The following is a 25,879-nucleotide window of genomic DNA, read 5'->3' on the forward strand; positions in this document are numbered from 1 at the left end:
AACACATTCGCTTCTACTCTTTTACTCAACATCTCTCATTAACGGCAATGGCGACAGAGAAGCTTCGCATCGGTATCGCAGGCCTTGGCCGTATGGGTACGCACTCTCATTCTCGTGGGGTAGATGTTTTGATCTTACTAACTATGAAAAGGCAAGCGTCATGCTGTGAACTTCCACGAGCTCACTGCTCGTGCAAATGTTGTAGCTGCGAGCACTCCTGATCCTACGGAGCGTGAATGGGGAGCGAAGAACCTTGAAGAAGTTCAAATCTTCCAAGACTACGACGAAATGCTTGAAAAGGCCAATCTGCAAGCTGTTGTAATTGCGAGTATCACTGCTGTGCATGCAGAGCAAGCTATAAAAGCAATCAAAAAAGGCCTTCATGTTCTTTGTGAGAAGCCGTTGAGTATTGATCTTGAAGTGGTACGTTGATTCCTCACATATGCTCATGAATTTCTATCGCTAACGAGCGACGTTATGGAATAGGCTCAGTCTGTCGTTTCTGCATACGAGGAGTCTCTCAAGAAATACCCACAGCAGAAAGTGATGTGTGGGTTTTCTCGTCGCTTTGACGCTTCATATCGTGAAGCCCATGCAAGAATTTCAAAGGGCGAGCTTGGAGCTCCGGTTCTTTTCCGATCTCAAACAGCAGACTTGCATGATTCATCGGGATTCTTCGTTCAGTATGCGAAGACAAGCGGTGGTATTTTCGTGGATTGCTCTATTCACGACATCGACCTCATGATTTGGTTCCTAGGTGAGAACCGTAAGGTCAAGAGCCTGCAGGCAGTTGGTGTTTGTGCCGTCCACCCAGCACTAGAGGCGAGCAACGACCGGGATAATGCGATCGCAACTGTGGAGTTTGAGGGTGGAAAGATCGCGGCGCTGTATTGCTCACGTATGATGGCAGCCGGGCAGGAAGATACATCGGAAATCATTTGCGAGAAAGGTTCGGTGAGGGTGAATATGCAAGTGAGAAAGAACCACGTCGAAATCCATGACTCCCAGGGCGCCAGACGTGAGCTGCCGCAGCATTATTATGAGAGGTTCCGGGAAGCTTTTATTACCGAGGCCTCTGAATTCACGGCATGCTGTCTGGATAACTCTTCGCCTCCAATCAGCCTCCAAAGCTCTGTCAAAGCGGTTTCTATTGGGCAAGCATTGCAGAGAAGTCTTATTAGTGGCGAGAAGATTCTCTTCGATTGAAGAATCGCCAATATTTAGATAATAGCTCTTAGTACTTAGAATAAATTTTCTTCTTTTTTTAATATCAGCTGCGCCTAAGCTCGAGGATGCAGTATTATTACGTCGTTGCTCCAAGCTGCATTCTACTCTAAGAACATCTTCAATGGGCGATTTCGCGTAGAACCAAATTAGCTTCATGAAGGCATACGATGCCAAGCGTTTGTTCCAAGAAGCCAGCAGTGCATGATCATATCAGTAATCCACAATAGACTTCATTTCCTGTCCAGAAAAACCTTGGCATCACTCGACGTTCGGTGTTAGGTCTCCGAGCCGAACGCTAATAGTTTTTAAGCCGATGTCATCGGTACCCCGCACCCGGTGCTATCTCCTATTGGGCCCCGCAGTTGCGGGGGAAGGCGACGGAGGTGAATAGGAGGCGTTTAGTGCTTTACAGCCCAATTGAATATTTTTGGTTTTTCATCACGACAACATTGCGGTCACAGGAATTTTGTTTCCGACAGCCCCTGTAGCACTTTGATCCAAACAAGCTTAGAGAAATACATCTCAATGAGATTCGCAATACCCGAAAATGTCTCACCAGATCATTCAGCCTAGCAGATATTCAATATTCGGTTGTTAAATCGTAAGCTCAGGTGTAATCTCAGAGTAAAAACCCATAAGCCAGGTACTTCCTACCTAGTTTAAGTTTTTTTTTTTTTCAATAACCGGACTGGTAAATCTGAAGTAGAAACCGAGAAGGGATCTCTTGGAATCGGGTATCTTAATTGCAGTTTTTAACATGCCCCCTCCCAAAAACTTGAGAAATAGTGTGTAAGAATTGGACAGTGATATCTATTTTATTCTGCTTATTCTGCTTATATTTATCTCCACGAGCTGTAAAAGAGAGAAAATCCGCAGAGCATCATTTATGAGTCCGTATTTCTATGGAACTAGGTAGAACATTATGAAGAAATCGATTGGGTGCTAACGAGCGATATAAAACATAGATTGAGAGGGCAATTTGTCAATTTGAGGGGCCTCAAAGTTTTGCATATTTCACAACTAGAAGGAATCCACGCATAGGAGCTATCACCATCTCAGAACCTTTGTCGGGAAAAACTCATCAATGAGTTCAAGATAGTATGGCTAGATTCACATTAGCATATAGTTGAAAATCAAGATTTTATTTCTAGGAATTATTCTTACCTTTAACTCTTCAACGTTTGGTACCTCATCAGTCTTGGAGTACAAGTCATACGGATTGAAAGCCCGCACAGCTTCAAGCATCTTCTTATCATGCTCATTCATAAGCTCATGATAGGCGTTCTCGCGATGCCATGGATAAAACGAGTGGTATCGAATCATAGCCAGACCCTCATCAGGAATTGTCGACTGATCCTTGACGATATGATAAAGGTATTCATCATGTCCCCAACAGAGCATGACATTCTCTAGGCCACATCCAGGGGAGTAGATGCCGAACTTTGTGCTGTAGACTGGGTTTTCAAAATCCTCATTCTTCTTGAAAGACTCAGTCCCAAAGATGATTCTATCATCAAATGCACATCCGACGGGGAACGTGTCACCCACAACATCCCATTGGCCCTGGGCACCAAAGAAGAAAAGAAGCTTGCCCAGATCATGGATCAATCCAACAAGCTGCATCCAGCGTGGCTTACCCTCTTTGCGGATGGCTTCAGCAGACTGGAGCAGGTGTGTCACCTGAGATTCCTGGGTGTCGGGATCACATTCATCAATAAATGTGTTCAACTTCTCCATTGCTTCCCAAACAGTCATGTTTGCACGGGTCTTATTGTGAAAGTCATTGCGGGCCTGCAGGTTGAATGCCACTGTTTGTAGGGTGTGCTGCTGAGCGTAGAAGTTTTTGACCTGGTCACAAGCATCGTTGAACTGGCGGAAATTGTTCTTGTTCTTGGATTTGTCAAATTCGGATTCATCGTACAGGTCCTTCGAGGCCTGCTTTGCGTTTGTCTTTAGGACATTGACGGCGTCGATGCTGTCCGATGTGGCTTCGATATTCACGGCAGTAGGTGCCATTTTGGATAAAAAGAACCTTGTTGACTGTGAAAAGGTATAAAATAAAACTGAAGAGATGGATGATTTAATGATAGAGGTTGCCTCGAAGATCTCTCCGGTTTTATAGATCTCTAATCGCTGAAACTGTAACAGGATGCGGAAACCGCTTTCCAGGAGCAGCCATTTTCAAGGACTCCGAGTTTATTATCTCAAAAGATGGTTTCGTTTCAAACTTCCGGAAGATCCAGTATACTTCTGCGGGCGTTCTCCCAACTCCGGCACACGGAAAATCGTGTCCGAGCAATGATAATTTCAATAGTTCCTGCTTATCAACTAGAAATCATCAGCTCGTGATTGGAATACCTGCAATTTGCCCCAATAAATCGACCCTCTATTCTGAAAAATAATGCGCGAGTTACAACGCGAGGAAAAGTGGGAGAACCCTCTCACAATTTTATGGTATGGAAGATAGCGCTGCCCGGTAGATGGCTTGAACAAAACATGACGATAATTTCGGACCCTTTGGCCTCACCTGATGCCAATTGTATTTTTGATTCCTCCACTGGCATGGTTGTAACCTTGGAACGACTCAAGGATTCAGTCTCCGAGTCCATTTTCCAAGGTGGTGGGTGGGTCACGCGGTGAACGGAATCCGAACTCACCCCGCATTATATAAAGTTGCATCATGATGTCTGTTAGCCAAATTCCCTCCTTAATTCAAGTTGTTTAATATCATCTTTTTCTGGCGGGCAAGTCTTTTTCATCCTCCTTGTCCACAGGTCCAGGCACCGAAATCATGCTTTCAAACAAATTGGCTATCGCCAGCTTATCTCTGGGCCAACACCCTTCTCATCGCCTGGATCATAAAATCCGAGCTTCAGCAGAAGCTGGATACGAAGGCATTGAGGTTGTCTATTTTGAGTTGGAAGCGTTTTCTCAAGCTCAAAACATTTCGATTGTGGAGGGTGCCGAGAAAATTCGCGACTTATGCCAAAAGCTCAACTTGAGCATTCTGTCTTTGGCGCCCTTTGAGAATTACGAAGGAGACCGATCGCCAATCGAAGACAGACTGGCGAAGGCAAAACATTGGATTGGAATCGCCAGAATCCTTCGCGCGCCATATTTGCAAATCCCGTCAAATTTCAAAGCGGACGCCATAGGAGATAGAGACGTGGTCATCAGTGAGCTGAGGCAAATTTCCGATATCGGAAGTGCGGAGGAGCCGGTCGTATCAATTGCATATGAATATCTGTCCTGGGGAACGCACTGCTCTACATGGCAAGTCGCTTTGCAATATGTCAACGAAGTTAATCGACCAAACTTCGGTTTATGTCTAGACACTTTTCATGAAGCTACAAAGCTATGGGGTGACCTTTTTGCTGCGTCGGGTCGCTTCCCTGACTCCGATGAAGTCCTTCGCGAGTCCCTGAACGATTTTATTGCCAATTGCCCTGTTGAAAAGATATTCTTCATCCAGCTATCTGACGGCGAAAGATTCGATCCTCCATTCTCCAAAGATCACCCGTGGTTTGTCGAAGGGGAAGCACCACAATTCACTTGGTCCAAACACGCACGACCGTTTCCGTTTGAGCATGATCATGGCGCTTATCTTCCAGTTGCTCGGATTTCTCAGGCTTGGATCCTCGCGACTGGCTTCACAGGCTGGATTTCAATGGAGATTTTCGATCGTGGCATGCGGGATAAAAGCAGCCAGCCAGAAACTGCTGCCATGAGGGGGATAGAATCATGGAAAACTCTACAAACTGAGCTTAGGTCAATCTCATAAGATTCAATGGGGGAAAAAAGTTTCATAGAATACCTTGTTATTTCCTGGGTCCAATGTTCAACACTGCTACATATCCTTTTCGAAGAAATTTCCTTCCATGATACAATCTTCTAGGAGAGCCTTCTCGTTAATACAATCATTGAAGAAGTCGATTCGCTCGCCACCGGCATGGCTATTTGCACCGAGTGCCTGTAGGCCCATATATTAACAATCTGAGGAATCATGAAGCTACAATTGGTAAAGTAATGCGTAGGTAAAAAATTAAGCACGCGAAAAACGCATACGAGTGCTTGCAGATTGACAACCACATGATACAACATCTCTTATAATTGGTTATAGTTTTGGGTCTAGACGTCTTGGCAAGTTTTACGAGGCGGCTAGTGAATAATGGCCATTGGTGACTAAAATAGGGAAGATTGTTTGTCGAATACGAATAAGCAAAATGTGGGGTCAGGTGCAGTCTTACATGCAAATCTATCGAGGAGCAACTCCCACTGGTCGTTTTCTGGACGATTGGTAGAAATCATTCCTGTTTGGGGTGCTGACTGCATTAACAGAAAAAAATCAAGCATTGGGCAAAGATATAAGCCCCCTGTTACCTAACGGGCTCATCAAGACTTTCTTGATCATTAACCACTTTCTTTTCTTAGCGGTTGCCAGCCCGAGCTCCAGTACAATACCGCGGTCTTCCCTAACACATGATGCGTATGGAGTGATACAAATGTCCCTTCTCTTTATACTAAGTTAGCTTGGTTAACGCTTTCAGTGCACAGACATATACCGCCGACAACCCAGATCTTCTTCATTGTATGACGGAGAAGCTCAACCAAGCGACAACTCTTTCAAGAAACCCCAACGCTCACATCGCGCCAATTCTCTTGACTTAGAGACTGGTGTCTCGAGTCATGTACCGGCCGAGGGGATACTGCGTCTCCCCAAAGAACGATGTGAACGGCAAGATGTGACAAATATCTCGACTGTACTGGAGCGCGCTAGAACTCTTCCAGCAGAAGGATCCCACTCCGAGCCGATTTCAGAACTACCCTCAGTGCAACCTAAAATGTCAACCCACTCTACACCGAGGGATCCCATCAATAGTAGTAAAGACCGTGGAATCGACGACTGGGAGTTTGAAGATCCGAGCTTTACTGCGGCATCAGTGATACGTGCAACGCTGTTCAGCTCCTGGGTAAATCTCCTTCTCATCTGTGTGCCAGCTGGATTCGCAGTCAACTATACCCGTGGTAAGTCCACAGAGACTTTTATCATCAACTTCTTTGCAATCATTCCTCTATCAAAGATGAGCGAATTTACTTTGCACGAGATCGAAATTCGCAACGAATCTCTGGCAAGCTTTTTATATGTCACTCTGTGGTAGGTGACCTGATTGAATGTGATATGCATGCCAGTGCTATTCTCACCCGGATATAGTAACTTTGTGCAGCTGGTCTGCAGTATAATTCTTCTTAAGGACAACAAAATTTCGATCTTGCAAACTACGCTCATAGGAGGCATCTTGAGTAATATTCTACTTGTTCTGGGCATCAGCATCATTCTCGGTGGTTATGAAAGAATACAGCAAAATTATAACATCGTGCTTGCACACACTTCCGCGAACCTTTTATCGCTCGCTTCGACAAGTTTGCTTATTCCAACCTCTGCTCATTTACTTTCACAGATCAACGTGAAGAACCTAGTCAAACAGCCGCGCGGGGCCTCGGTGGTTTTGTTGATTGTTTACTTCGCATACGCTTTTTTCTTCTATAAGTCACATGCAGAATTATGCAGCAAGCCTTCTCCAAAAGCCGAAAAAAGAATAAAGAGGGTCTACGCAAGGGATACTGAACGTGGCATAGCCCAAATTGCAAGAATGACCGCTGGTTCAATAGGTGATCCTACCACGCAAGTCCTGAGGCTAGAAGACCCCGATGCTGAGCCTGATGATCCGAAACTATATCATTATACCGCGCTGGCCATTCTCGTGGTTACAACAGTATTGATGGGCTTCTGTACGCAGTTCGCAGTGGACAGTATTGACAGTCTCAGCCAAAAGGCCAATCTCTCGAAAACCTTCATCGGGCTCATTCTACTGCCAATTCTGAACAACGACATAGGCCCGGTGGAGCAAGCATTGGCCGACAAAATGGATCTGACTATACAGTTTACAATCGGGAAATGCTTGCAGACGGCACTTTTCGTGCTACCATTTACGGTTCTGTTAGGCTGGTGCATGAAGGTAGATATGACGCTCAATTTTGATGGATTTGAGGTCGTCAGCCTGTTCGCGTCCATCCTGCTGCTTAATTACCTAATCTATGAAGGGAAATCTACATGGTGAGCACTAACCCTTTACTCAATCAGCTAAAATCTGACCATTCACAGTATTCAAGGTGTTCTTTTGCTTGCAGACTGGATTTTGATTGCTATTGCTGCGTATTTCACCGACTAAACCTGCAAACATGGATATATTGCCATATGGATACAGTGGCGTTGCGAAAGGTTGAAGCCTCCTATTGCCCACCATTATCGGCCACAGGGCTTATAATGACAGACTAGTAGCTACCTAAAAGATGGAATGAATTGGCTTCTCTGTTCTATCTTAGTTACGCACTAATCCATCTTAGAAAGATAGAGACTAGGATAGTCAACGAAGAATTGGAAAATTTTACAGCACCTCTGTAGATTTGTCTAAATTTATATAGGAAATGCTAGTAACTTTAGACTCAAGAGCTACAGACGGCCTTCAAGTCAGTCAGGTAAATACACTTATATACAAATACTGACCACCCTGCGCTTATGGAGCGCTGAAGAAGAGGAATTCGGACTTTGCATGGTTTACATAGTTATTTGCCTGTGTACTGCTTGTATTATTATGATAAAACTTGGAATCTACTTGATATGATCTGTCATAAAAATCGTGTTGCTTTTATTCTATCAAAAGACTCAGAAGTTACATTAATTTAATAGGGCAGCCTTGGAGTGAGCATTGTTATAGTTGACAGTGGTTGATGGGTGTCTCAAGCCAACCTTGGAACCCAACTAGGATTAGCCCACCATTTCTAGATGAGTAATCGAGGTGCTATCAGAAGCAAAGAAAAAGCAAGATCAAAATACATACTAGGAACTACTAGCTGCCAAGCCGAGGTTGGAATACCAATAGATGGGAAGGATGATGGATGATCGCCAATGAAGAGCGGGGCCCATCCCTGTTGGTGGTTCCTGAGACCCTTTGAGACCCTTAGAATCGTCCACCACCTCAAAATGATTCGGGTCCATCTTCATCTCCGTGCGGGGAAGAATAAGCCTTGAATTGGAAATGGTTGCATCCACGCCCGCGCCTGAAGAGCAGCTAAACCTGGTTGGGCACGCGGAATGTGGAATGTGTACCAAAGCTGCAACTCCTCCGACGATCCCAGCTCTGCAGGTTCGCTGCTCATCACATCACGCGCATTCACCTGTGCCATCGCTTATGCATTTTATCTCTCCGACCCCGATGGTTTATTCCAAGCTGGGGTAATGATCATCTGTGAGACCCGCCTTTCGAAGCTTTGGAGCAAGCCTTCAGCTGTGCCATCCTCCAGGGTTGGGATTTAAGTACTCGCGTGCCTCCGCTTTGCACGCCTTGATGTCATCATTCGTCCTTCTTCCTCGCTCTATATACTGCCATCACTTTTACTATGGCTAATCTGCGACTGGGGACGGCCTTTGCTGGGCTCGTGTTGACACTCCTGGTGTTCATGCAGTTGCTGGCAGTGGCTCGCTATAATGATCGAGTCCCCGTCGGTACTTTCGATCGCAACTTCAACCAGTGGAGGAGCAGAGCCAATGCAGCTGCAGACGACGGTTTATTCTTGGTGGGCGCGGGCAAAGCTGATGTTACTGGGTATGGACTCATGCTTATCTTGATTCTATCGACTACTCCGTCGTCTGCCACTAACACTCTATTTAGTCCCGTCGTCGAGGTAGATTTCAATGGTTATGCCAGCCTGGATCAACTGGGCACTGGTCTGCGACAGAGAATCTATTCTCGTGCATTCATTTTTGCTGATCCCAATAAACCCGAGGACGCCTTTGTCTACCTGGTCCTCGATACCCTTGCGGGTGACACCGCTGTACGACATGGAGTTCTGCAGGGGCTCGCAGCCTTAGGTGGTGACTACGAACGCTACGGCCAACATAATGTCGCACTTACTGGGACACACTCTCATTCCGGTCCTGGAGCTTGGATGAACTATCTTCTCCCTCAGATCCCCACCAAGGGCTTCGACAAACAGAGTTACCAGGCCATTGTAGATGGCACGATTTTGTCTATCAAACGGGCTCACGAAAATCTAACCCCCGGGCGTCTTTCTTTCGGCTCGATTGACCTTGAGGATACCAATATAAACCGCAGTCCATATTCGTACGACCACAATCCTGAAGAGGAAAAGGCGCGATACTCGGCGAAAGTTGACAAGACACTGACCCTCCTTCGATTTGACCGTGAATCGGACAACAAAACTGCCGCAGTATTGACCTGGTTCCCTGTTCACGGGACTTCCATGTACAACAATAACACTATCGTGACAGGTGATAACAAAGGCGTCGCCGCGTACCTGTTTGAGCGGAGTGTTGACGGAGATTCCCGATTCGCGGATGATGTTGTCATTGGGTTTTCCCAGGCGAATGTTGGCGATACTAGTCCAAATATCCTTGGTGCTTGGTGTGAAGATGGCTCTGACCAGGAATGCACGTATGCGGACAGCACTTGCGGTGGCACGAATGAGGATTGCCATGGCCGGGGCCCTTACTTCCGCGAAAAGGACAATGGTGCAAAGAGCTGCTTCGAGATCGGAAAGCGTCAGTATTCGGCAGCAAAGAAGCTCTATGGGCAATTGGACTCAAACCAAACCACTATCACGGGCAGCTCAGATGTCAGATCTTTCCACGTTTTCCATGACATGAATGGGTATACATTCGAGTCTCCGTTCAACGGCAGCACTCTGACGACATGCCCTGCGGCACTTGGATACTCTTTCGCTGCGGGTACAACAGATGGACCGGGTATGTGCTTAAGATGTTACATCCTGAATTGTCACGGCCACTGACGTTTTAAAGGTGCATTTGATTTCACCCAAAATGCAACCGGACCAGCCACGCAGAATCCGCTGTGGATGGTAGCTCGCGCAGCTATTCACCAGCCATCACAGAAACAGAGGGAGTGCCAGGGTGCCAAGGATATCCTGCTAGACGTCGGAACTCTTACAGTGCCCTATGCTTGGGCGGCAGATATCGTCGATATCCAGGTTCTTCGTGTCGGGCAACTGTTCATCATAATCTCGACCAGCGAGGCCACTACAATGTCAGGAAGACGATGGAAAGAAGCCATCGCCAAGGGAGCAAAAGACACACTTTCTGTGGATGACCCCCTTGTCGTACTTGGCGCTCCATCGAATAGCTACGCGCACTACGTCACGACAGAGGAAGAATACAACGTACAGCGATACGAGGGGGCATCCACTCTATACGGGCCCAACGAGCTGGCGGCATACATCAACTTGACTCTCACATACCTGCCCTACCTGGGCAGTGCAGCAAGCAGTTCCAGCCTCCCCGATATTCCCACAGGCCCCAGCCCTCCCATAAACACGAACAACTCGCTGAGCTTCATTACTGGAGTCGTCTACGACGAACATCCGATAGGAAAATCTTTCGGAGAAGTTAATTCAAATCCGGACAACAAAACCTACAGCCCAGGCGACACAGTCAGCACGACCTTTGTCGGTGCTAACCCCCGCAACAATCTTCGTCAGGAATCTACCTACGCGGCAGTGGAGCGCAAAGATCCAAGCTCAGGTGACTGGAAAGTTGTGCGCAATGACCGTGACTGGAACTTGGTTTTCTCCTGGGAACGGACCAATCTAGTGCTGGGGTATAGCGACGTTACTATTTCATGGCAGATCGAGGACGACTTCTACAGCGTCGATGATCCGAACCCAGTGCAGAGTGGCACTTATCGTATGCATTATTACGGTGAATCGAAGAGTGCTCTCGGGAGAATATCGTCATTTGAAGGTATTGGAGGCACTTTTACGGTGTCGGCGTGAGCGTGTCGCTTGTGGCCCCCATTTAACGAACCGGCAAGGAGTAGCCAGTATATGAATTTTTAATGAAAAGATGGATCCGATGGAGATCACTATAATCTCAATATGAATATGCTGCTTTTCTGACAACAAATGTGGAGAGATGGCCAGCATATACAATTTGCAAAATGGTGAGCCTCTCTATTTGAGATTGTTGGCCATCTCTGGCAATGCAAGTTTCAGACGACAAGATAATGAAGCCCAGACTTTTGGGATACGGGTATATATTACTGCATCAATTCAGGACCTAATTGTACTGAATAACTATCGTTCTCGTTGTATGAGAGTTCAGTGAAATAGTGTCCACAGGTGCCTCTGTCAGCAGTGCGCAGACCTGAGTTATTCTGCCACTTAATATACAAACCCTCCAATCTAGCCAACCAGGAAAGGTCCACTTCATTAAGAAAAATAGTGGTATCGACATATTCAAGTTCTTGATTCCAATTAACTTTCTCCCCGACAGGGTTGATACAAGGTCACATGACAGATCCACCGCCGAGTCCGACGCCTCAAGAAAGTCAATCCGATCGCGATCAAAGATTCAACCCCCAATCAACCTCAAAATGTCTCTCATTAGCGAAGCCCATGACTCCCTGCCATGTAAGATTATACATCTCCGACCACACCCCAACAAAAACTAACACAGCCCAGACGTCGACGCCCCGCCAACTGAGGTCGCGCGCCAAAAAGCCCAGCAACTCATCAACGCCGAGCTCTCCCCGGACCACAGCACAACCCTGCACCCCTCAATTCCCGCAGAGCCAGAATCGCACATCAGTGCATTCTTCCAACAAGAAATCGACCGCAAATCCACTGGCGCCCCGCTGTCAGGCGGCATCGACCTATCCCGCTACGAAGCGCCCGAAGCCCCAACCCGGGCCTCAGATACCGATGCACCAGACCTAGATGAATGGCGACAAACACTACAGAAGGCATATGTCTCCAGCTCGCACCTCACTAAGCGCCATGAAAATTTGACCCTGCTGGAAGAGGGCGGCAAGAATGCTTGGTTGATTGGAAACTCGCAATTGGAAGATATCCTTCGCGGACTGGAGAAGGAACTTGCGGACACAAAAGAGGCTGCGGAGGAGGTCAACCGCCAGCGTAAGATTGCGCAGGAGTCTATCCAGGGCGAGCTGGCGGGTCTGCAGGATACATGGAGGCGCGGGGTTGGTGCTGTTCTGGATGCCGAGTTGGCGTCTGAGGGACTCAGGATTCAGATTCTGGAGTACAGGCGCATGGCGGCCCAGCAGCAGCAACGCTAAGACTGGGATTATTCGGATTTGATGTAGTCTCTATATCGGGCTTCACACCTCTCTTTATTTTCGTCCCACCTGCGTTACTGAGAAATCACGCTTCATCCAAAGTCGTCCTGCTGGGTTGTGGCTGAGATTCACTTGATCGATGCAACACACATTTCGGCTAGAAGACTGACATGGACCTGCGGATCACGATCCTGCATCCAGTGCAGATCACTGTTTTGGAGTGTTCAAATATCGCCGGATCGATATCTGGACATCCCATTCCACAAACATTATCTAAGCTCTGAGCTGTCAGCTTAGGACTAGATATTTTTCCAACGTGGTTCGATCACTGGATGGTGGCTACCCTTGCAGTCTAGTTGTACTTCTATTTCAGTTTAAAACCTCTGGGGTCTTTTAACCCAACTATGATACCAAGAATAATATGAATGTTGAAACACCCAGTTTGACTCCGGCTAGGCTATGCTATTTGCTAACTTGTACAGTAAATTGCACCGTGCATTGAATCTCTGATTTAGATCGAAAATTCCAGGTCCTCCATTCAGATTTTCACCTCGGGCGAAACAAGATTAACATCAACTCCATTCTCCCTAACAGCCACAGGGCCGATTTTCTCAACGGTGTTTGCTTTACCAGCCTTAGAATTCCAATCCACAAGTTGCTTGCACATTCCCTCCAAGGTAGTCAAGGGCGGATTGTAGCCCAGTCCACCCAACTCAGGCGCCTTTTTCGCCCGGGTATCATCCGCAACGCAAAAGACGTCGGAGATGGAGAACAGCGGTGGTTGTATTTGGTTCAAGTCACCTTGAATCTTTGGCAAGAGCCAAGGTAAATACTTGAACTGAATGACCGAGTAGAACTCGATCAGGTACGCGAGTAGGAGGAGCGGCATGGGAGGAATCGTCGGGAACGAGACGGGAGTCTTCGACAGAGTCTCCAGTAGCGTATAGATATCGCTGAAGGAAATGGCCGGGTTTGGATCTGTCACGACGAAGGACTGTCCGCCCGTATTTGGGAGAGTAGAGCCAGGCTGACTTTGTTCGAGGAGTCGTTGTTCATAGAGGAGGTGGGCGATGGAGACGTTCTCCGCGTTGACGAAGCTTTGGATGACGGGTCGAACCCAGCTGCATTGATGTCAGTGACTATTCTATGTTCTTGGGGACAATTCTTTCTTCATCTTATGATGTGGTTTTACTCACGTTGGACTTCCCTGTTTGCGTAGGTATACGCCGGTGATGGTCATACTTGCATCGTTTCCGATTCCATAAATCCCATTTGCAGGCCGGATACATCCAGTACGGAAATTCGACGAAGGATCATCGGCTGCACGAACCATTCGTTCCGCTTCCACCTTGGTCACGGCGTAATTTCCAAAGAACTCATCATGACGCTCTGGTAACTTTGCCTCATCGCTGAGAACCTGGAATGCGCGCTTGGGCAGTTTCGTCCATGGGGCTACCCAGAATCCAAGTTTGTGGACAGTGATGGAGCCGGAGGAGGTTGAGACAAAGCATGACGCTTTGGCTTGTTTCGCAGCATTGAGAACGTTGCGAGTACCATCGATGTTCACCTTGCCACATAGTGGCAGGAACATCTCCAGCCGCTCGTGCGGTCGAATCGTGGCTGCTGTGTGATAGACCGTCAGGGGGAGCTGGGCCACGCCTTCTACCCATGGCTGCTGAAAAGCAGTGGTGACGCTTAACTCATCCGCGATATTGGTCTTGACAAACTCCACACCTTTGTCGAGGACATCCTGCGTGGGTGACATGAGATCTAGCACACGGACCGCAGAGGGGTCTTCACCCGCGCGAGAAGGTGTGAGACAATCCAGCCACCGACAAGACCTGCATGAGATGATATGTCAGAATGGCTCATTTTCGGAGGTTTCAATATATTTGCTTCGTTTGGTGTTTTTGCTCGATGTGTTGCATGCATGCAGAACGTACCTGATCCACCCACAACCACATATCGTCGGGCCTGTCTCGGTGGAAGGCTCTTGTTGACATCGATGGGAGTTTTAAGGGCCTTTTCATAGCTGGCTTTGACTTCGTCCACGGTCCAACGATGCGGAGATGCTGCTTCTGCCTCTGGTGGGACTGCCTTCATGACAGAATTGACATGGCGTAGGTAGAGGCCGAGCCCCAGGAGCGCGATGAGGACTGGGACGATCATACTGAAAGGAGTTTGTCGAAGCAAACTTTAGGGCATTCAGCAAACTTTGCCTGGTTATACCCAGACTCCCGTGGGAAGAAAAGGAATAGGAAGCTCAGTGATCGGCGTTTGTAAGGATTCGTAGGGATGTGTTAAGGAGATGTCCCGATGTGCACCTACAGCTCGTATCTAGGAGGAAAAGATGTGAATCATGAAACTGGATTCATTGCTTTTAATAAATTTAATTAATAACGATAATCATAAGAATAACAAGAGACTTTTCCTTTTAACAATTTTTTCTCGATCTCCAATTTTCGAGGCGCAAGATTTGTAGGGTCGCTTAGGGAGCAAACGGCTCGGTTAGGTTAAACGAGATGAGGCGGCGTTTGTGGTTGGTTGGTGCCTTCAGATCGGACGAATTTCCCCGAAGTTTGATCGATCAGGCATGGGACAGCGAGGCCGACTCCAACAGGGCCGCAGGTAGTACGTAGTCGGTGGGGTGGGTTCGTGCTCATATTGAAGTTCAACAGCCACTGCTCTACCATCTCGATCTCATTCCTCAGCCTCCAACACTAGAGTGCTTACTTTAATCTCAAGGATGGTGAGATGGCGAATGGAAAGCCAGGATATGGTCCTCTCAGAAGACCCACATACCCCCTTTCTGCGGAACTAGAACATTCAAGCATCGTTCTTTGATCTCACCAAATTAACTAATCTCCTCAAACCTGTATATACTCCCATCCATCAGAATACATACCACCCCGCATATTCCCAATCGAGAATACTGGTGACATTGTTAAGCCACCCACCATCATAGTGCATGCAATATCTCAGGCTGCATGAGGGTTCACTGAAAACTTCAAGTTTGACTGAGGCAACCTTGGAACACAGTATCCAATCGTTACCTTTCATCACCAAGGACTAGTAGTACTCACAGGTAAATATGCTGCCTATAGATTCTTGTACGCAGCTCGTCAGCGGATAAAGTTGGCCAAGCAGGTCCTGGAGAATTGACGTTCAAGTACAAATTTGATCATCTCCCGGCCGTCTTGGAGATTCAGTGGATTCGTAGTCGGTGCACATTATATCATCGTATAGCATAAGTGCTGTGATCATTGATATCAGTCTGTACCCGTGGAGATCTCTTAGTTCATGGAGAAGTCCAGCGGGGATTTGTCTACAGTAGTGCATATTTTGTGGCGGGGAAATTCCCGACAAAGTTCTGATTTGCCAGCGGGTTCGGCTCGTTCGTCGCGGAAGCATTCCGCACAGGATGAATATTAGAATGTGCACTTGCCATGCCATCGGCATTGCCCCCATCGGCATTGCCCATCGGCTGTCCGTGTTATTCTTTTACGGGATGTTCAATCTGCCGACATTTCGACCCGATCGTGGCCGTCTACGGAGTAGCATAGGAGCCGATGGATCGCCTACCAAGCCCTAACATAAATCACGAGCTGGGAAGACCAGACACAGATCGCAAAGAACCCCGAACCCCGCAGAAGCAGAAGCTTAGGCAAATCGCCCAGACTTGCCAGCAACCTGCAGCCGACCTATAGGTTCTTTGTTAAAACGTGACAGCAGCTGGGGGTTGCGCGTGTACGAGTATTCGGCAAACCGGCACGCTATATCCACCCGAGGTCTGTACCCACCAGCACCGGCTTTTCTACGGTCCAGATCAAATAGGGGATCCCACCCGAGTCCAGAGACAGAGATAGCCAGAACCGGAACCGCTTATGGGGCCACTTCAAGATGGAGTTCCCATGGGGAATGGCTCCAGACGAAACAGATACAAACCTTGGAGAGAGGGAGCCAGGAACAAGACTGGGCAGCCTGTTCTCGATATAATACCTTGGCGGCGAAGAAGAGCGCGTAATGAATGTCTCCGAGCACGCACTCTGTACATCCAGTATTGACCTAGGTAATTAAGGCTCGCAATGGCCTCGGCCTGCTTTCCGAATCAAATCACATCACTCGGCATTAAGGAGATCTTCTGGCCCTCGTCGTTGCAGAATTAGGCTTATCACTGCCCGAGCCCCACCTCTTCAGGGCCGAAAATTTTCTGTTCCAGAAGCTGGTGCAAAAGTGCTACGATTCCCACTTTGCTGGCCCTTTATCTGAGAGCTCTCTTATATTCGGTCCTGGCTGTGATTGGACCCAGTCAGGATAACCTCGGCGGCAGGGCCATCCTTTTGATAACCTAGGTTTTACTTTCTTCTCCTCTATTTTCCGTCCCGCTAGCCATCAATTCGCGCATTTCTTCAGATCGAAGGGAGTGCAACGGCCCCTGGGATCTTCGTTAAGAATTGAAAACGAGCTCCCATTTAGTGTCGCCTCCCATCGAGGATAACAGATACATGCCTGTTGTACAAGATCTATAATCTTCAACACGATAGCCGGATCTATAAACTCAAAATAACCCCGCCCGAACTTTCTATAGTTCTGCCCCCATCGCTCGTCTCAAATGCCAAGCATGGCTTCAGACGACTCACGTACGTCTGAGGAGTATACGCAGGAGAAATGGTCCCGCAACATTGAACAGTCTCACGACTCAGACTCAATCGGCGAGACCATCTCCTCGGTCAATACCCAAAATGATCACGATGCCCTGGGCAAGACCCTCACTGTTCGACCATCTCGAGCATCAGACCATATGTCTCTCTCACAGCGTGTTACAACTATCCCAACAAATATGACCGCCGACCCAAACTATGAGGTCGACTGGGATGGCGAAGATGACCCTGAAAACCCGAAGAACTGGACCTTACGATACAAGGCCATGGGATTGCTCTTTCTATCTTGGAACACGCTCATCGTGTAAGTTTCGCCGTGAGACAAAAAGGGGAGAAACCCAATGTGGAACGAGGCCAAGCTAACAAGTGACAGTGTGCTATATTCCACTTCATATACATCTGGCGTTTCTCAAATCGGCGAAGAGTTCAGCGAAAACTCCACAATCGTCACTCTCGGCTTGACATTCTACCTGATCGGACTCGCAGGCGGCTCAATGTTCATGGCCCCGCTGAGCGAGGTCTACGGCCGAAAGCCCGTCTGTGTCATCTGTCTATTCCTCTTTACAGTCTTAATTATTCCCTGCGCGCTCGCCAAATCCGTCACGGCTTTGATTGTCGTCCGCTTCATCGGTGCTTTCTTCGGCAGTGTGATGATTTCCACCGCACCTGGAATGGTCGCGGATTTGGTCGACGATGAACACCGAGCTCTGGCCATTTCAATCTGGAGTATAGGACCACTTAACGGTCCCGTTCTTGGGCCCGTTATTGGTGGATTTGTCACACAATACCTAGGTTGGCGATGGATGTGTTGGATCGCCCTCATTCTCTCTGCCGTGGCGCTCGTTCTTGCAATTATTCTGAAGGAGACCTATGCGCCTACCTTGCTGCAAAGCAAGGCTGCACGTCTGCGCAAAGAGACTGGCGATGAGCGCTGGTGGTCGCGCTATGACCGGAAGGAGAGTCTATATGAGATCTTGAAATTGAATCTCAGTCGTCCCTTTGTCATGGCCGTCACTGAGCCAATCTGGTAAGTTTCATTCAAATTTCTCTAGTTTGGAGACCAATGAATGCGGGCTAACATGTTTTCTTCTAGCATATTCTGGAATATCTACGTCGCTATCGTTTACGGCATTCTCTATCTCTGCTTCACCGCTTATCCCATTGTCTTTGGAGATATCCGCGGTTGGAGCCTTGGTCTATCAGGACTGGCTTTCCTGGGTATCGGCATTGGCGTGCTGATTACCATCGCCTGTGAGCCTCTCGTTCGTCGACTCATCAACAGCCACGAAAAGGACCCGGAGACAGGAAAAGTCCACCCAGAATCAATGGTCTCCTTCGTGTGCATCTGTTCGATCCTCATTCCTATCGGCGAACTCTGGTTCGCGTGGACCTGTGCCCCAGCCTCAATTCACTGGATTGTCCCACTGATCGCGGGTATTCCCTTCGGCGCTGGCAATACGGGTGTTTTCATCTATGCGTCCAATTACCTCACCTACAGCTACGGAATGTATGCTGCCAGCGCCCTGGCAGGTAACTCTGTTATCCGCAGTGTACTTGGTGGTGTGCTTCCGCTGGTTGGATCATATATGTATGACAGCTTAGGACCGAATTGGTCGGGAACCTTGCTGGGTCTGTTGGAGGTTGCTATTGTGCCGATCCCCTTTGTGTTCTACAAATACGGACACAAGATTCGCATGAAGAGTAATCTCATTGTGCGCATGCAAGAGGATAAGAAGAAATTGGAGGGCAAGCGTGCGAGAAGAGTTGCCGCGCAAGGAACCGCGCCTCCAAATGACGAGGAGAAGCAGAACGAGGCGATCTGAGCTGGATGCATTTTGAGCTTGTGGTTTTGTTTCTGTTTTCTTTGCCTGATACCTGATACCCCGTCTTCCTTGCATTGGAGGTCCTTGAAAAGTTGATGAATCGGTCTCTTGATAGACTGCAAAAGGTGATTCCTTGAGCGAAGTATTAATGATAATGGTAGTCAATGGGTTAATCCAACCAATGTTCGACCAGAATTTGTCTGTTTTAGCCCTGTAAAAGGTGACTGGTCCGAAGGGCAAATCCTCCGGCTGTCGAGTAGTAGTTTCAACCAACAAACTGCATACGGCGCTCCACGTCCAATAGATTTCGTAATATTCGCTCGTACTCTCCTAGAGCAATGGCACCTGCCGGGTAGACTAACACCGCGTCGATGTACACCGGTCGTGACGGGACAGTGCTTGGAACTTTGGCGGACGAAGACTCGATTGAATGTTGTGACTGCGCATCAAGCTGGCTCGAGGAGAAAGAACCAGAGGGCGAGTGACAATCTCGGACATAGCCTATCACATTCAACCAGGCACCCACACGCAGCTCCTCCGAAGTGACATCTTCAAGAACAGCATTGATGTCGACCGAGACTATGTTGGCTTCTTCATTGCCTCGTAGATAATTGTGTTCGAGGATGAGATGACCCTCGGTGACATTATATTGTCTCACACTAGTCAGTATTGAACTGATTAGTATATCATTTTCGTGAACCCTTATTCGACGAATCCATCAGACGTACCATCCCAGAAATCGGACCTTTGTATCCGCCGGGAGACAGGGCAGTTCGCAAAGAAATGCGCGTTTAGAGGCACGCGGCCCACTCATCCCAAAAGCCCGCTGGGGGATGGGAGAAAAACAACAGCGCGTTGCCTCAGCGAAGACCGGCCAGATCGGGCGCACGTGACCCGATCGGCCCGCGATGTCATAGGCTCAGCGAGGGGAGTTTCCCCTCCATTTGACATTTGACATTGCTGGAGACATCGGGTGACTTGAAACTTGCACGCGATATCGATTGTCCTGTTCAAAGCCCTACGTCGACTCCTCCACTGGTACTCTTACCACCGTCACTCCGTTCTTTGTCTACTGCGCGCAGTTGGCGTTCTGCCTGGAGCCTATCCTACCCTCCACCTCCGTCTCACCTGCTGCACGCCGCTCGGCGCAATACAATCTCGTCTTTCATTGCCGGTGCTGCCTGATCGTCCGCAAAAAGGGCCAGCCCCCATATCCAACGACCGACTTTTGTCTTCCTCGCGAATTTCTCACACCACCCCCACCCGCCCTCAAAGATGTGGTCCTGGTTTGGCGGAGCCGCCGCTCAGAAGCGGAAGGATGCACCCAAAGAAGCGATCCTTCTGCTGCGTAGGCAGTTAGACATGTTGCAAAAGCGGGAGAAGCATTTGGAAACGCAGATTGAGGAGCAAGATTCTGTGGCGCGGAAGCACGTCAACACAAATAAGAACGGTACAGACCCTTTCCCTTATATTCATACCAGAGCGTGAAGACAGAAGGGTACATTGTCTTGTTGCCTCCAGGATGTCTTTATCGCGGGAAATGTTACAAAGTCCATGAAGCTAACCCGTTACTTGCGCACCCTTTTCAGCTGCCAAAGCGGCACTCCGACGGAAGAAGGCCTACGAAAAGAATCTCGAGCAGACAACGGCTCAAATCGTCCAGCTGGAGCAGCAGGTATACTCGATCGAAGCGGCCAACATCAACCACGAGACCTTGCAGGCGATGCAGGAAGCCGGTAAAGCGATGAAACAAATCCACGGTGGAATGAACCTCGAACAGGTCGACGAGACAATGTATGTGAATGCAATAGTGATCGTCCTATCCCATGATTATATTGAGGGCATACCCTTTTAATACGAACCGGACTCGCTGACTCGAGAACAGGGACAAACTCCGCGAACAACACCAACTCAGCGAGGAGATCGGACAGGCGATTACCAGCGTTCCGCTTGGCGAACAGCCCGACGAGGAGGAGCTGGATGCCGAGTTGGAGGGACTGGAGCAGGAGGCCATGGACGAGCGTATGCTCAATACTGGCCCTACACCTGTTGGCACCCAGCTGGACCGGTTACCGGCCGCTGGAAATACGGAGCGTGAGTTGACTGCATCTTCCCTTCTCCCCTTTCCCTTTTCAAGTTGTGAAGAAAGTCCAGGTCAATACTAACTATATCAGTGGGCAAGAACAAGGCACAGGCAGCCGAGGAAGACGACGAGGAGGCAGAGTTGGCGAAACTGCGTGCCGAAATGGCCATGTAGTCTCTCACCCCCTCCCCCTCTGTCATCCACTTCTCTTCTTCTACCTAACAAGCCACCACTCAATTATTACCGCATTTGCAAATCCCCCCTATCTCGTCTCCTTGGCTGATTGATGTCTCTTACCACCTATGCATTGGATGCCTCTTTCGCAAGCAAGCCCTGTTTTTTATCTTTTTGTATCCTGGCGCTTTCTCTCTCTTTCTCTCTCTATACACTTCAATATGGTTCTCACCTACTTTTTCTACCTCTCAATCCGCTACCCTGCCCGTTCTTATGGACATGGACATGGACTTCCATTCCCACCTTCTAAGCAGTAGACCTGCTAATCTTTGCAATATAATCCCTGAAAGCTGATCCTGTGCGGCCGTGATGTATCACGTTGCCTTCTCAGTTAGTCTGGGACTATTCCCTTTTTTCTTTCTTACCTTTTTTTGTTAGCTTCTGGATCGATTCTAGATGGATAATCGTTATAACCTATAGTTGTGATTTAAATGGAGAATTTAGTTTACTTGAATTACAGTTAACCAATTCTCTTAATTAGACCTTTCATTTGGGTTGTATCTCCTTTTCAATATTCATTTCCTTCCTGGCTTTTTAGGTATCCAGCCTGCGTAGCATAGTGCCATGAACCTAATACATCAAAGGGAATTGAAAGAAGGGCAGAGGTAAAAGAGAGAAAAACAAAAACAATGAACAAAACTCCCCATGGCATTTCACCCGCCACGAAAAAAAAACCCGATTCCCACCCATGCTAAACACCGTCTCGCCATAAGAAGAAAGAGAGAGAAAAGAAAAGTAAAGAAAATGAAGAACAAGATTACCACGAGAAGATCACCGAAGCCGAAAAATACCACGGGTACGATGCAGCAGAAAACATAATGATGTATCAATACTTCCACTTCTGCTTTCCCTCCTAGGGATACCATGCATAACTCTTAGAAGGCACGGCACGCTGGGTATCGGTTGTTTCAGTCGTCCACTTCATCTTCCACTCGACCTCGCGCGTGGCGGAGTCGAGAAGAGCCTCCTTACAATCATCCGGGAGGAGGGCGATAATTTCCGGAGACATGAATTCCGGATGGGAGGGGTTCGCAATGCTGACTAGACCGTTTGGTTGGAGATTACGCAGATCTCCGTCCGGTCCGGGGACGCCCATGTTTGAATATGGCGGGGATTCGAAAATGATGTCCTGCACGACGTAGCGGTTGGAGATGTGGGCGGGGACGGGCGGGAAGATGGGAGCTTGTTGTTGTTGCTCGACTTGAGGCTTCTCGTCTTGAGTGGTGGGTTCGTTGGTGGAGTCTGTTGGCTCTTTGGGGGTTGGGGGGTTGGTGTCGGGGTTTTGGTTTGCGATGCTGAGCGATGACATGTCCGTCATTAGGCTGCGGTTGTCTGGTGGTGGGACGCGCTCGACGCGGCAGTGTGTTGGCTGCATGACCTGTGGGTATTGCATGGAGTTGGTGTGGATGTCGTAGACGCCGCCCATGGTTGCTCGGCGGTGCTCAGATAATTTCGAATTGAAGGTGCTAAGATGGAATGATTAGTCTTGGATGGGATGTAGTGTTGTTTTCTTGATTGAGAAACTTACCTGGCGGCGCGCGCGTGCTCAACCATCCAGTTATCGTCGGTGACTGGCACGCGTCGCTTCTTGGGATCAACTGGCTTTCCACCTGCCATGGGTACTGATGGTGCTCCTGTGTGGTAGACGGCACTTGCTCCGTGCCAGGCGACGTATTGGTTGCGGTTGTATGGCTCACCCGGACCTGGGAGCTTATCCTCAGGCACGGCCAGCTCATCTTCAACATCGCCCCGCTCCCGCGCAGCCTGCTCATCATAGTCGTCGGTGATCTTTTTGCCGCCCACCACGATCTTTGCGCCAAACTCACGGAAGACAGAGCGCGCAGTGACTACACCAATTGCTCGACCCTTGTAAGAGTGTGGAATGATGTCGCGCTCAATTAGGTCCCGCTTCGCATCGTCGTCGATAATTATCTTGTAAAGCATCTTATGCTTCTGGAAGAACAGGTACGAATCACGGAATCCAATACATCGGGCAGGTTCGGTCGAAAGCATATACAGTTTGTTGTCGCGGTTGAGGATCGTGAACGTACGCACACGGTATTCACGTCCTCCGAGCAGATGGCCATCTGGGTTGACTTTGGCGTCACCGGTAGGGTTCGGAGGGAGAGACACTTCATCCCCGATGACATCCATCATGTTTCCTTCCTTGTCAATTGGGATTTGGGTCAAGTGATTGGGTCCACGGTTGCGCGCCCAGCGTCCACCACTGGCAGCCGGGCGACCACGGCGTCGTTTGACGGGTGTTGTAACACGTAGTGGGGACTGAGCGCCGTCTAGGTCGAGATCCTCAGGCCGGGGATTCTTGGGGGGACGGCCGATACGTCGTTTGCGGGGGATTGCTGGGCGGCCTAACGCGGGGCTGTCACCCTCTAGAACCGTACTTTCATCTACAGCGGGTGTCGCGGCGTTGGTTTCTTCCTCCTGTTTCGATTTGGCAGGGGTCTCGGCCTGCGCATCGGGATCCGCAGCGCTTTCTCCCTCAGCTTCAGCCTCGACATCGACTTCGGGTTCGACATCCAAATCTTCGTCGGGGGAATCTTGATCTTCTTCTACCGCGGGAGATGATGGGTCCGATGGTGGCAGATCGAGCATTTCATCGTCAGAGCCATCGGGAATTACTGGCACATTTTCTAGAAAGTATTAGTCGCGAAGCGCGTCCAAAGGGGTGCGGTTGCGACGAGCGCAATTTCTTCGGTATTATGGGGTTAAGGGGTGGGATGGACCAACTCATTGATTTGGCTGCCGCCTGGGCGGCCGCTCTGACCTTGCGAGGCATAACGGCAATGAGACTGGAGTCGCAATGCTTCAATATAGTCGCAATGTTAGACGGTAGACAAAACAGCTTGGCGGATGGACGATAATCCGATAGGGCACGTGATGTGGATGATCAGGTCTGTTGCCTGATCAGTAAGGCGTGAATATGCTGACTCATTTACCTTCTGACTAACTAAGCTCACTAAGCTGAGTGGCTGACTAATACTTGTGCCTGAGGACTTAGTCCCACAATTATGACGTCACAGTAGTGAGGAGGCGTGCGGATCACTTCGAGTCTGTTGCGTTTGCTGGAAAAGATCGGCAGACAACACACCCATTCGATTCTAGACCTTTGATGGCCTTCACTGTGGCACGTTCTCCGTTGGTCGCGTTCGATTCCCGTTGAGTACGTACATACATATGTACACATTCCGAGTCTGTACTCGTATATACCATTGGCGAAGGCTACCTACCGCCTTGTGCGGAGTTCAACGGCCGCACGATGAGCTCATTTCTGGAGAATCAGCCACACCAAAACGCTCACCGGTCGGCTAGCACGAACGAAATGCGCCGTTCTCTCCCGATTCCTTATCATTGGCGAGAGGCTCTGGTTCCGGGGGTTTGCTAGGGAAAGCTAACGGGTATCAGAGCCAGTTAAGGCCTCTGTGCACTCCGTTTCCCTTTCACCGATTTTTCGGCGGCCTGATAACACGGTACCGAGCGGTTTCTTATACACTAGTATACGGGACTAAATCCTGAACCTACACCGTTCTCCGCGCTCGTTTATGTGCATTGAAATGTACATGTAAGTATATACTACTCGTACTTGCCGCTGCTGTACATAGGCAAGCCGCCAGTAACTATCACATGCATGCAGTCTCACAGCTTCCTTTTTTTTTCTGGCGCTTAAAGCACAGACGATGAAAAAAGAAACCTGCTTTCCAGTGCAGAAACCCATCGTCGCTTAGACCCTCCGATGGAACTTGAAGGTTGTGCTAGTACTCCGAGTCCCGTAGATAGACCGGCACGACCCTCTCAATGCTTCCTGCCCGTGTCAACCCCCGTCATCCCGCGGAGTAGATCCAATCTCGGCACTAGCACAACTTGGATGAATTGGGATTAAACCTCTCCCCACATCTCCAGATATGTACAATGTCTCCGGGCGACTGTGCTCCATCGCGGTGCATGAGAGATGCGGTGTCCTCGGGAGCAAGAGTCGGCTGCATGGTTGCAGATCGTGGTACAACTTCACCGCAGCTCACGCAGATGACCTACGAATTGAATCTCGGGTGCCCTTTGCGGCCCCCGTGGCCCTACGAATAAACTAGCATGCATGCGGATTTATGCCACTAGGGATGATGCGAGGCTTTCTCTTTTGCGTCTTTCTTCTAGGGCTTGCTTCGAGTGTTGTTACTATGTGTGTGGGAAAGCGCTGCATGTATTCTTGGGCCGAAACGAACTATTGTTCCATTACTATTACTACCCCGGCCGATATTCAAGTTCAACCCTGACAGTTCCAGATGCGAACGGGGGATGTGGATTCCTTTTCCAATGGCATTGTGATTTGTGAATCATAAATACCCATGGTGAGGGGGATCTTGCAGATCCTCTCCCCTCCCCGCCTCGGGGTTCGGATTGGAGAAGGCGGAGGAGGAGTGATAGGAGGGGGGGAGGGGGAGTCGAGGGCCGGGGAGTCGAGGGGAGGGGTTGTTGGATAAGCAAGCTCAAACAGTCATGAGCTATGTAGCAGCTACAGTATGTAGCTGTTGTTGTTCTAGTACTCTAGTCTCATTCATTGAATTTCTTCAGAGTTACAAGCTCACATTTGTGGCACGTAGGTTTCCCGCGAGGAGCGCGCCCGACTCACATCCATCAAACCAGAGAAGGCAGATGATAAGCTCAGGGCCC

At 48.9% G+C, this 25,879-nt stretch overlaps 11 protein-coding genes across 11 annotated transcripts; 7 read left to right on the forward strand and 4 right to left on the reverse strand.

The window, feature by feature from the left end:
- Positions 1-47: 47 nt before the first annotated feature.
- N7509_002348 (uncharacterized protein) lies at positions 48-1,206 on the forward strand (the record flags this gene model as incomplete). Its single annotated transcript, XM_056626985.1, has 3 exons — positions 48-96; positions 152-423; positions 487-1,206. 3 exons carry the CDS (start codon positions 48-50, stop codon positions 1,204-1,206), a joined length of 1,041 nt encoding a protein of 346 aa, XP_056492780.1.
- Positions 1,207-2,274: 1,068 nt separating this feature from the next.
- N7509_002349 (inositol oxygenase) lies at positions 2,275-3,243 on the reverse strand (the record flags this gene model as incomplete). The annotated part of the gene is made up of 2 exons (XM_056626986.1): positions 2,275-2,331; positions 2,392-3,243. The coding sequence occupies 2 exons, from the start codon at positions 3,241-3,243 to the stop codon at positions 2,275-2,277; spliced, it is 909 nt and encodes a 302-aa protein (XP_056492781.1).
- Positions 3,244-4,018: 775 nt separating this feature from the next.
- N7509_002350 (sugar phosphate isomerase/epimerase family protein) lies at positions 4,019-5,008 on the forward strand (the record flags this gene model as incomplete). Its single annotated transcript, XM_056626987.1, has 1 exon — positions 4,019-5,008. One exon carries the CDS (start codon positions 4,019-4,021, stop codon positions 5,006-5,008), a length of 990 nt encoding a protein of 329 aa, XP_056492782.1.
- Positions 5,009-6,068: 1,060 nt separating this feature from the next.
- Positions 6,069-7,346, forward strand: N7509_002351 (uncharacterized protein; the record flags this gene model as incomplete). Its single annotated transcript, XM_056626988.1, has 2 exons — positions 6,069-6,382; positions 6,440-7,346. 2 exons carry the CDS (start codon positions 6,069-6,071, stop codon positions 7,344-7,346), a joined length of 1,221 nt encoding a protein of 406 aa, XP_056492783.1.
- Positions 7,347-8,685: 1,339 nt separating this feature from the next.
- On the forward strand, positions 8,686-11,094 carry N7509_002352 (neutral/alkaline ceramidase; the record flags this gene model as incomplete). Its single annotated transcript, XM_056626989.1, has 3 exons — positions 8,686-8,891; positions 8,958-10,051; positions 10,106-11,094. 3 exons carry the CDS (start codon positions 8,686-8,688, stop codon positions 11,092-11,094), a joined length of 2,289 nt encoding a protein of 762 aa, XP_056492784.1.
- Positions 11,095-11,693: 599 nt separating this feature from the next.
- On the forward strand, positions 11,694-12,395 carry N7509_002353 (pre-mRNA-splicing factor SPF27 family protein; the record flags this gene model as incomplete). Its single annotated transcript, XM_056626990.1, has 2 exons — positions 11,694-11,730; positions 11,782-12,395. The coding sequence occupies 2 exons, from the start codon at positions 11,694-11,696 to the stop codon at positions 12,393-12,395; spliced, it is 651 nt and encodes a 216-aa protein (XP_056492785.1).
- Positions 12,396-12,933: 538 nt separating this feature from the next.
- N7509_002354 (putative 3-beta hydroxysteroid dehydrogenase/isomerase family protein) lies at positions 12,934-14,564 on the reverse strand (the record flags this gene model as incomplete). The annotated part of the gene is made up of 4 exons (XM_056626991.1): positions 12,934-13,516; positions 13,592-14,145; positions 14,196-14,236; positions 14,339-14,564. The coding sequence occupies 4 exons, from the start codon at positions 14,562-14,564 to the stop codon at positions 12,934-12,936; spliced, it is 1,404 nt and encodes a 467-aa protein (XP_056492786.1).
- A 2,452-nt stretch (positions 14,565-17,016) lies between these two features.
- On the forward strand, positions 17,017-18,879 carry N7509_002355 (MFS transporter; the record flags this gene model as incomplete). Its single annotated transcript, XM_056626992.1, has 3 exons — positions 17,017-17,360; positions 17,430-18,083; positions 18,150-18,879. 3 exons carry the CDS (start codon positions 17,017-17,019, stop codon positions 18,877-18,879), a joined length of 1,728 nt encoding a protein of 575 aa, XP_056492787.1.
- A 265-nt stretch (positions 18,880-19,144) lies between these two features.
- On the reverse strand, positions 19,145-19,693 carry N7509_002356 (nuclear telomere cap complex subunit Ten1; the record flags this gene model as incomplete). Its single annotated transcript, XM_056626993.1, has 2 exons — positions 19,145-19,538; positions 19,608-19,693. 2 exons carry the CDS (start codon positions 19,691-19,693, stop codon positions 19,145-19,147), a joined length of 480 nt encoding a protein of 159 aa, XP_056492788.1.
- A 461-nt stretch (positions 19,694-20,154) lies between these two features.
- Positions 20,155-21,136, forward strand: N7509_002357 (ESCRT-III subunit protein SNF7; the record flags this gene model as incomplete). The annotated part of the gene is made up of 4 exons (XM_056626994.1): positions 20,155-20,329; positions 20,469-20,673; positions 20,765-20,973; positions 21,054-21,136. 4 exons carry the CDS (start codon positions 20,155-20,157, stop codon positions 21,134-21,136), a joined length of 672 nt encoding a protein of 223 aa, XP_056492789.1.
- Positions 21,137-22,049: 913 nt separating this feature from the next.
- N7509_002358 (chromatin structure-remodeling complex subunit RSC7) lies at positions 22,050-23,993 on the reverse strand (the record flags this gene model as incomplete). Its single annotated transcript, XM_056626995.1, has 3 exons — positions 22,050-22,662; positions 22,725-23,847; positions 23,945-23,993. 3 exons carry the CDS (start codon positions 23,991-23,993, stop codon positions 22,050-22,052), a joined length of 1,785 nt encoding a protein of 594 aa, XP_056492790.1.
- Positions 23,994-25,879: the final 1,886 nt, after the last annotated feature.

The sequence above is a fragment of the Penicillium cosmopolitanum genome, assembly GCF_028827165.1.
Source record: "Penicillium cosmopolitanum strain IBT 29677 chromosome Unknown utg000004l:1.0-4361866.0:1.0-4365735.0, whole genome shotgun sequence".
NCBI lineage: Eukaryota > Fungi > Ascomycota > Eurotiomycetes > Eurotiales > Aspergillaceae > Penicillium > Penicillium cosmopolitanum.